Source organism: Arachis stenosperma, chromosome 4, assembly GCF_014773155.1.
Source record: "Arachis stenosperma cultivar V10309 chromosome 4, arast.V10309.gnm1.PFL2, whole genome shotgun sequence".
In the NCBI taxonomy this organism is placed as follows: Eukaryota; Viridiplantae; Streptophyta; class Magnoliopsida; order Fabales; family Fabaceae; genus Arachis; species Arachis stenosperma.
This window is the reverse complement of record NC_080380.1, coordinates 131084624-131095867: the sequence shown is the minus strand read 5'-3', so window position 1 is coordinate 131095867 and position 11244 is coordinate 131084624. Positions and strand designations below refer to the sequence as shown.

At 34.0% G+C, this 11244-nt stretch overlaps 1 protein-coding gene across 1 annotated transcript; it reads left to right on the top strand.

Moving 5' to 3' along the window:
* Positions 1-5448: 5448 nt before the first annotated feature.
* On the top strand, positions 5449-9354 carry LOC130976496 (uncharacterized; the record flags this gene model as incomplete). Its single annotated transcript, XM_057901369.1, has 6 exons — positions 5449-5812; positions 7887-7969; positions 8050-8125; positions 8268-8425; positions 8519-8570; positions 8964-9354. Coding segments are annotated over 6 exons (858 nt in total), but the record flags the coding sequence as incomplete, so codon positions are not given.
* Between the last annotated feature and the right edge of the window lie 1890 nt (positions 9355-11244).

Below are 11244 nucleotides of genomic sequence, written 5' to 3'. Positions count from 1 at the left end.
ATAGAATTCCAAAAGAGGGGACTCCCACGTACACATATATTATTATTCTTGCATGAACAAGATAAATACCCAACCCCCTACAAACATAAACAAAATCATATGTGCTGAAATTTCTGATGCTGATGTTGACAATGCATATTACGAGGCTGTAAAGAGTTTTATGCTTCATGGTCCATGTGGTCTTAGCAAACCAACTTCGTCTTGCATGGAGGAAGGTCGTTGCATCTGTCTTTTCCCTAAGAAGTTCAACAAAATGACTACAGTTGATGAAGATGGTTACCCAGTATATAAGCGTCGAGACAATGGATGCACGGTGGAAGTTTCAGGAATTCATCTATACAACCGATATGTCGTGCCACATAATAAAATGTTGTTGCTAAAATACCATGCTCACATTAACGTCGAATGGTGTAACCAGTCAAGATCTATCAAGTATTTGTTCAAATATGTAAATAAAGGAAGTGATCGCGTCACAACCTGTTTTTCCACGAAGTCCACTGATGGTAAAGCAATTTTAGAAGTTGATGAAGTAAAAATATTTTACGATTGTCGATATATATCTCCTTGTGAAGCTGCTTGGAGGATCTTTTGCTATGACATTCACTACAGAAATCCATCGGTTGAGAGGCTAAGCTTTCATTTGCCGGATCAACAACCTGTTGTATTTACGGATAATGAATCATTGGTTGAAGTTGTTGCAAAGGCAACTGTTAAAGAGTCCATGTTTCTAGGCTGGTTTGCAGCAAACAAAGCAAATGCTGAAGCTAGAAAATTAACCTATAATGAGTTTCCAAGCAAGTTTGTTTGGAAATCATCTCTGAGAGCTTAGGAACCCAGGAAAAGTCATCAGGTCATTGGAAGGATGATCTTTCTACCGCCATCATCCGGTGAGCTATATTATTTAAGGTTGTTGTTAAACATTGTAAAAGGACCAACAACCTATGTAGATATCAGGACTTACAATGGTGTAATCTACTCATCATTTCGAGATGCATGCTATGCACGTGGTTTGCTAGACGGCGACAAAGAATATATTGATGCCATTGAAGAATCAAGTCATTGGGGCTCAGGTCATTATTTGCGGATGTTGTTTGTGACACTACTATGGTCTAATTCAATGGTGCGACCGTGTTCTGTTAGAAAAGCAACATAATGACTACCTCTCAAAATTAACTGTCAAGCAAAAGGGGGTATATGATAAAATCATGAGCTCTACAGATAGTCAACATGAACGTGTGTTCTTTTTGTATGGCCATGGAGGTACATGAAAAACTTTCCTTTGGATAACTTTAGCTTCAGCACTAAGATCACGTGGACAAATAGTGCTAACTGTAGCATCTAACGGCATTGCCTCTCTACTGTTACCTGGAGGTCGAACTGCACATTCTAGGTTTGTCATACCATTAACTTCAAATGAGTTCTCTATTTGCAACATTAAGCAAGGAAGTCCATTAGCAGAATTAATTGTAATAGCTAAGCTGATTATTTGGGACGAAGCTCCCATGATGAGCAAATTCTGTTTTGAGGCATTGGACAAGACATTGAAGGATTTGATGAGCTTCAAAGATGATTATAACCAGCACTTGCCCTTTGGAGGTAAAACAATTATTTTTTGTGGGGACTTTTGACAAATTTTGCCTGTCATCCCAAAAGGAACAAGACAAGACATTGTTAATGCGTCTTTAAACTCTTTATACCTCTGGCAACATTGTGAAGTATTAAAGCTCACTATAAACATGCGATTGCAATCTATGACTACAGATGATCAGGTAGAATGTTTAAAGCAATTTGCTGAATGGATACTTCTAGATGGCAACGGAATATCTGATAGATCATGTGATGGCTGCAATAGCATTAACATACCTCCTGAATTTCTTATCACTAATTATAGTGATCCTATTAAGGCAATTGTGGAGGCAATCTATTCTGATTACATTGCTGACATGTGTAATGAAAGCAACTTGAAAGGTTGCACTATCTTAGCTCCTACGCTTAATGCTGTAGATTAGGTAAATGATTACATGACTGCAATGAACAGCAATGAATGCAAGACATATGTTAGTTCCAACAAATGTCTGTCCGAGGGAGGTAGCAATCAAATTCAAGATATGCACACACCAGAGTTTTTAGCAACAATTAAGTGCTCGGGGGTTCCAAATCACGAATTGAAGCTCAAGGTTGGTTGCCCTGTGATGCTTATTAGAAATATTGATCACTTATCAGGCCTTTGTAATGGTACCAAGTTGATAATTACAAGACTAGGAGATAAAATTATTGAGGCAAAATTGTTAAATTTCAATGACTGTCAATAAAGTCTTTATTCCTAGAATGACACTCACACCGTCAAATGCCAGGCTACCCTTTAGATTCTAACGGACACAATTTTCTCTTATGGTATCTTACGCAATGACAATCAACAAAAGTCAAGGACAACCCCTGAATCACGTGGGATTGCTATTGAAAAAACCTATCTTCACTCATGGCCAACTTTATGTTGCCATCTCAAGAGTCACAAACAAAAAACGGTTGAAAATTGTAATTGCTCATGACGAAAACACAAACAATACAGAGAATGTTGTTTACCCTGAAGTCTTTAGAAATATATGACAATATGTTCAGCATTACGTATATTTTTATTATTACATAATTCCTCTATACACTCATTTTCGCTTATCCAACCCTAACTATTTATCTATAACTTTATCACTACAATCTTACATCCTTTTTATATTTTTACCATTTTCCGTTTTTCATTGTAATTGTTAGCAACAATAACTTATTAACTCACAAGTACTTATCTTATGCTCAAACCATTATTTCTTCCAGTACTTCTTCAACATTCATATTTAATACAATTCAAACCTTACTCAATCAATTTTACGGAATTATATTTCAAATGCTTTGAGTTACTATTTATATTATTTCTGCATCTACAAACAACATGAGAATAGTCTAATCTTTTTCATGTCTTCTTTTTTCTTTATTACAATGCTTACAATTTATTTTACATTTTACAAATACTTTTACAATTATAAAGATTATCATTTTTTTTTCTAACATCAGATAAAATAACCAACAATTCTTTACATTTACGCCATTTTAATCTGCATATGTATTGCCCGTGCATCGCGCAGTTCTCTTGCTAGTTATTAAAGGGATTGTTTCTACTCTTAACTATTATAACAGAATTTAACTATATTCCTTTTCTTGGTTTTCTTTTATGTCTTTTACTCTATTACCGTCTTAGTTACTTTAATTAATTTATCTCTTTTAAAACAATTATATTATACGTACATAAAAGATTAATCATTAAATTTTAATATGTATATAATAGTTTTATTTTAAAATAATTTATATATTTATTTTATAAATTTTTTTAAAAATACACATTTTAAGAATGTTATAAAAATATAGCTGAATTAAATTCTTATTATATTATAAATTAAAGAATGGACCATTCGGTTCAACTAATTAATTGATTGAATTATTGAATTATAAGATTGTGTTTGAAAAAAAAAAGACTAAAATTGAAAGACAAAGATATAGAGACAAATTAAATCTTTGTATTATATTTATTGTAAAGTATATAGGACCGAATTATGTCTCAGTATTCTATTTGATTAAATTAAATATAGAGCTTGAAATAAATAAAATTACTTAAATATCTTTATTAATTAAAAATAAAAACAAAATATCAAATTACTTAAAGAGTAATGCTGAAGTAAATATTATCATTTTTTGTCAGTATTTGGCCAATAATAATTTGTACTCATATTTACAAAGATTTTACATATAAAAAATATATAGTTTGTATCTATATTTATTAGAATTTTGTACACATAAATCAATATAATTTACACCATATTTTTTCAATATTTTTGGTGACTGAACATAACCCAAAGGAAAAGGACCTAAGAGAAAGAGTAATCCTCCTCTCTAATAATAATGTCTAAATTATTAGGGAGCATTAACCACTCTAGGTACCCCTGCTTGTTTAAAGTAGCAGTCTTAGCCATTAAATCAGCCGCTCCGTTGTTTGTTGTAAGCTGGATGAGCACTAAAGTAGCTGTCCAATTGCGCTGAAGCATCTCCTTGATTTTGTCAAGCAGATCAGAGTCATTTCTAATCATGCTGGTTGTGCCTCGCGAAACAAGAAGAAATGCATCAAGATTATCAGTTTCACATATGACCTCTTTGCACTCGCAATCCCAAGCCATAACAAGCCCTCTCCAAATAACATGAAACTCACAACAGAGAACACTAGAAAGAGGTATACTAGCAGAACAACCTTTTTCAGTTTGTATATATGAATTAGTAAAATTTATTTGTTAAGAATAATTTAGTACTTATGCTGATCAAACAGTAACAAAAAATACTAAAAATTGCTGGCAAAGAATATTCTCTTAAATTAAATTTTCATCAATTTTTGACTTTTTTGTATCACCACTCTCATCTTGTGACTCGTCCCACTTATTCCTCCGCCTTTTTTGTTACTGCAGCTACAACGCTGGTGTAGCCTGTGGTGGCGCCGCCTTAGCAGCATCCTCCTCTTCCTTCATCTTCTTTTTCTTCACAATGGCCTCAACGTCTCCTCCTTCTCCCTCTTCAATGCCTGCTCCCTCATAACATCGGCATAGGTCCTGACGAAGGGATACGATGTCTTCTCGCCAGCAAAGAAAAGATCATGGCGCTCAAGTGAGATGATCTGCTTAAGCTTCTTTTGGCGATACTCATTCTTCTTGTCAGTAATCTTCTGTGGTTTCTTGAATAATCCAATTCGACGTCACTGTCACTAGACATCTCCTTGATGAGCAGAGATTTGGAGGCAGTATACGAGACAAGCTTTTAAGCAACCTCATTATGCATGACGTTGATATTCTCTTCATCTTCGTTGGCAGGAATTGAGATGACGTAGGAGTCCTTGTCAGAACCACTATAAAAGTCCATGTCGAAGGTGAGAGAAGTGAGGGGTAGAATTGGATTTTTAAATTTTGATTGAGGGTATTTTAAAAGAGAAAAGTTCAATTAGTTTTTAGGTCGATTATGAAAATTTTGCTCACTCCTTCCCTCTTCTGTTTCATGACTACTCAATCATCTCTCCTACAGTAATAATAGTAGTAGTAGTAACTAAAAAGAGTAATAAAAAAAGATTTATAGTCACAATTTTATGAAAAGATGGCTCAAAAATATCTATAATTACGATTTTGGAGATAATTTAAAAGAAATTTATAGTCACATTTTTTTTTAAAAAGAAGTGATCATAAAATACTTATGCCCTATAGTCACGGTTTTATAGGATAGCCTAAAATGATCTGCAATCACGATTTTTCAATTTTTTTTTTAAACCCAACCCCTCCCCTCAAACGGCCGCAAAATTCCCCGATCCCCCATTCCCCATTCTCCATTCTCGATCTCACTCTTAAGAAAGAAAAAAGAAGGTACCCCTAACCCATCCCTCCCCACTCCCCATTCTTTGTCGGCCTTACCTACTCCGCCCCCACCGCCACCCCTTCACCACCACCAGAAACAATCGCCGCCGCACTCTCCACTCTCAAAGGCAACTCCCTCCGCCTCGAAAACCCTGGCCCAACCGTCATCCGCACCTTCCTCTACACCAACGTCTCCCTCCTCCTCGCCAACGAACGGCCATCGCCGCCGCCGAAGGTCTCCGTCCGACTAAGGTCTCTTCGAGCTCGTGGCGTCGCCGTCTCTTCGAGCTCTCCTCGGTCGTCGTCTCCCTCTTCTCGCTCTCTGTTCGAGCACACTTCCCGTCCTCCGTCGCCGTCTCTTCGCATTGGATGTGTTTGTTACGGTAAAGTTTTTTTATTTATTTTATTTTATTTTGATTCTTATTGAGTTCTCTGTTTTAGATATCAGTTCTCCGTTTTATTTTGATTCTTATTAAAGTACGTGCTCAGTGCTTAGTTTTTAAATAATAGACATACTACATAAAATCGCGACAGATTGTGTGGATTTTGATTGTAAATTATTCATGAGAATTGGAAAGAATAGAATACCAATTACATTTGGTGGAATTTGCTTGTTATTAAATTATGCATCACATGCTTGAAGAAAATTACGTATGCTTACTTGTCTATATAGCTGTAAGTCAAAATAGATAATTTTCATAAGCCAACTAGTGTAAAAAATATTGAATTAGATTTGGTCTACATGCACTTTTCGTTACTTTCATTGTCAATTTTTTGAATGAGTATTTTAACGCGGCACTCGTTAAAAAACAGAAAAGGCATATTTTTAAATGCTTAATATTTTCGATAATGCATGTGGTAGTTTACTTTTTCGTACTTCCTTAATAAGTTTTTACAAGATTCATTACAAATTACTTGTTCTTGTTAAGATGTGAACATTATATTGTTGTTGCATGCATAATTATTGTGCAGATTATTGCATTAAGTGCTTCAGCAAATAAGCTGTTAAAAATACAAGATAGCACAGAGGAATACGCTGCCCTTATAATGGAGGAGTTGGATCCGGAAAACTTTGGATACATTGAGGTTTATATTTTATTTTCTATCTCCAAAATCCAAAACAAAATAAACTGATTGGCCATTTATATACAAAAATGGGGCTAAGTCCTAAGAATTTGTGGCATAATGCATTCAGCTATATAACTTAGAAATGCTTCTTCTAGAAGCACCATATTCATGCTCTTGTTAGCATTTTGAGTTGCATGTACTTTTGTTGTTCAATGTGTGTTGACTTCTGTAATTTTTTTCCAAAATGGTTAACCTTTAACCATTTAATTTATTTGTTTTCAAATTTGGTTCTTCCTCTGTTTCATATATATCTTGAACGCTTAGACCAACTTCTTCATGATAGTGTATTTTTATTTTGTTTTCTCTCTTACATGATTTCATATTGCAAATCTTTGACTAATAATAATGTTTAATTTCATCCAAGTCATTCGACACATGTTACCTCTCATATTAGAATTTGAATCCAAATTTTGTAAAGGAAGAAAAATTTTAATTTTTACTTGGTGATTAGATCTACCTAGTGAGGTTAATAATAATAGGAAGAAAAATTCAAAGTCAGCTTGTATAATTCAGAGTTTGAGTTTGATGTAATGATGTCTAATTGACTTTTGCATCTTCCGGTCCATGTAGCCTATAATAGGACAAGGCTTAGTTTTTGTTGATCTCTCATAGATTCATCATTATCATTTAGTTTTTGTTGATCTCTCATGGATTCATCATTATCATTTGCCATTGTTTAAATTCGATAAGAAAGTAGCCTAATAGCACTCTTAAGCTTCTTAACATGATAGTTTATCAATTAATATCATTATTTCTCCCCCCCCCCCCCTCTTAAAGAGTAATGTTTGTTGTTGGATATTCATTTTCTTTTTCCTTTCTTTCTTCTCGTTGACTGCGTTTATTTCTGAGAACATGATAAGATAAGACCCCGAGAACAGGACACAAAGGACAGAGACACAATTTTGTGTTCTTGTATTCTGTTTGGTGATAAACTAGAGCAAATTATGAAAATTCAATTTATTCTTATTTTTTTTTCATTCAAAAAATTTGAAAAGAAAAATATAATAATAAAAAATATAATTATAAAAAATTAACAAAAATAATAAAAGAAAAAAAAAATAAGTTGTATCCTTTGTCAGTGTCTTTGTGTTTTTCCTGTTTGGATGGACACAAAATAGACTAATTCAGTGTCTCTGTCCATGTCTCATCTGTTAAACACGATTTTGTGTCTCCGTGTCCATGTCTCAGTGTTCTGTCCCTGAAAACAAACGCAGCCTTTGTTTTGGTTTTAGTGCTATATTTGAAAGACTACACTTGAGTCACACCTTTCCTGTGCCTTGTTCTTTTATTGTTATGCATTTAAGAAAACTGTTATTTTTTACTTTTTAGGTCTTGGAGCTGTATGGAACACTGCAAAAGTTGAACCAGGGTCAATTGCTGCTGTTTTTGGCCTTGGAACTGTTGGTCTTGCTGTAAGTTTCTTTCCTGTTAGTAAATGTATTTTTTGCTTGGTCTCGAACTACCATTGCCATTGATTATTTTATACTTACAGGTTGCAGAGGGTGCAAAAAGTGCCGGTGCATCTCATATTATTGGCATTGATATCAATGGCAAGAAATTTGATACAGGTAAATGTCTGAAACATATCCCTTGATGTTGTGAAGTGATATGCTCCAAGGTTTCATATTTCTAAGCAAGAGTGTTGACTTACTGTGGGCAACGTTAAATACATGTTCTTCTATTTACTTCTCTTGCTATTTTATCTTGCAGCGAAGAACCTTTGGATCACCGAGTTTATTAATGCTAAAGAACACGATAAACCAATTCAGCAGGTCATAGTTGATCTTACGGATGGCGGAGTTGATTATAGTTTTGAGTGCATTGGGAATGTCTCCGTCATAAGAGCTGCTCTGGAATGCTGCCACAAGGTGAACACTGCCGCAGCAGTGTCACATTGACTCAATTGTTCAAATATTACTCTAGATGGACATAACCATGAAAATATATGTTTTGCTGAATAGGAATTTGCTCTGCATTCAACAGTATACACCATACACACCTTTTTCTCCTCGGGTAAATCCAAACACACCTTTTTTAGTTTTTATTCATTATTTAGATATCAAGTCAAAGTTAAGACTAATCGAGGATGACCTTTAAGGATTTGGGACTTCCCATATGTTTAACATTATTCAACATTGAGGCTTATTATACGATCTTTGATTCTTTATGAGAGGCAAACTCAGAAATGTCTGAAGAGATCTTGATCCACGCTGATGCATAAAGATATGAACCACTTATTCGAAAGCCAGACTACACATTATACACAGTTAGAGACAAAGTATTTAGAGCCCTACACTTTTGGAACATGTCATTCAATTTTATAAGCAGCACTTTTTTTTCCCTTCAATTTTATTTGGTGAACTGAAACGTGCTGGACTTTTCTTTTTCTCCCCAACCAATATACAGATATTGAATCAAAGTTAAGAAGAATTGAGGATGACCCTGAAGGATCTGGGACTTCCCATTTGCATAGTATTATTCAAGGAATTGATCAAATTTTTGCTAATTCTTTTACTGTATGTTCAATTTAATTTTTCTGATTTATTTTTTGTTGCTAATAGTTTGAATTCTTTTCTAGGTTTGTTGTTTCCAGTGTTGCTAAGTGATTACTTGATTATTAAAAGTTATTGTTATCAAAGCTGAGGATCAAAAGGAACGAATATGTCAAGGCAAAGGATAAATTGACATCACAACTCCGAAGTTAGTTTAGAGTTAGTTACAACTAATTTTGGCTAATTTTTAGCTCCTAGAAGTACTTGGTGTTAATATATATATTATTGTTTAGAACTGAGATTGAGACAAGTGTATTCACTTAAGTATATTAATATATGTTGTTTGACTAAAAATATATCTAGCTTATAATGTAAATTTTATAATTTAGATGTCTTGAATTTTTTTTTTTAGATTTATTTTGTAATTATCACAATTTTGGGATGTGATTATGCTTTAAAAAAAAATAAAAAAACATAGTAAGTTATGGTCACGCTTTTAAAATTAGGGTGGCTATAGATAAGTTATGCACACACTAAAACCGTGACCATAGATAAGACTATGGTCATAGTTTTTCAAAAGAGTGACCATAGAATAAGTTATGGTCACGGTTTTAAAATAGGGTGGCCATAGATAAACTATGGTCACGTTAAAAACCGTGACTATAGATAAGACTATGGTTGCGATTTTTCAAAAAGGTGACCATAGAGTGAGCTATGGTCTCGGTTTTAAAATAGGATAATCATAGATAAGCTATGGTCACTCTAAAACCGTGATCGTAAAAGGTAACCATAAAGTAAGTTATAGTCACGGTTTAAAACATGAGTGACCATAGAGTAGGCTATGGTCACAGTTTTAAAATATGGTGATCATAGATAAGTTGTGGTCACACTAAAACTGTGACCATAGATTAGGCTATGGTCACGGTTTTTCAAATGGGTGATCATAGAGTAAGCTATGGTCACAGTTTTAAAATAGGGTGGTCATAAATAAGCTATGGTCACGCTAAAACCGTGACCATAGATTAGACTATGGTCACGATTTTACAAAAGGTGACTATAGAGCAAGTTATGGTCATGGTTTTTACGCGTGACCATAAAGTAACCTATGGTCACAATAAAAAAACGTGGTCTAAAGTGTCAAAATTTAAACACTGCAATTGTGACTATAGGAACCATGACTATAAATAAAAAAACAGTGACCATAGATCTATGGCCACGCCAGAATAGACCATGGTGAAAAAACTGTGATCATAGGTCAAAAATCGTGACCATAGATCTTCTTTTGTAGTGAACATAGTTGTGCTACGATTGCAATACTCTAAGTAGAGATATTCAATTTAGACATGTGACAATCAAAATAACTATCCAAACCAATACACATGCTATGAAATTGAAGGGTGAGAAAGAATAAATGAATTTAGGATTTAGGGATTATAGTATTTCTTCTGTGTGAATTTATGTAAATCTCTATTTTGTTGTTTTGTAAGTACTGCATGCTGTCTATCTTTTTTTGTAGAGGTTGAGAATATTTACCAACTATTGAAAAAAAATACAAGAGTCTCCAAACAACATAAAGAATTAGGTATGTCAATGATAATAAATTTGTAAAAAGAAAAAAGAAAAAATAAGATGGATTCAATTTTAAAATTAAATTGTGTCTTTGTGGTCACAAATAATAATTATAAAATTTATTAATTAAATCTTATAAACAAGTTATAGTAATTCTAACCTCTTAAAAAGAGTAATACCTCAAATCAGTCTCTGAGAAATTTTGGATCGTACACCTTAGTTTTCAAAGATTTAAAATACATAAATCAATCTCCCAACATTAGATACCGTTAGCCAACACAGTCCTCATCTTTTGCCCCTATCGTCCGCTGCTAATGTGTAGTGTGAAGTCTCACACATGGCTATTAAGTGCTATGTGGAGAGACAAGGACAGATAAGTTCCTATGCCAGTAGAGTGAACAACGTCGTTTTGTTAGGGACAAAACGCAACATTTTGAATAAGAGGAAATATTGTCTCTTCGATACTCTTCCTTCTTCACACCACTTCACATAAAAAGACCCTAAACCCCAAAGTCTCTTCTTTTTACAAAGAATTGTCGTAACCTTTTCCAGTATCATCTCCCACATCACTTTCAAAAGCCACTTTGACCTAGTTCCCCTTCGTTGCTAGTCGTTACTCTCCTATC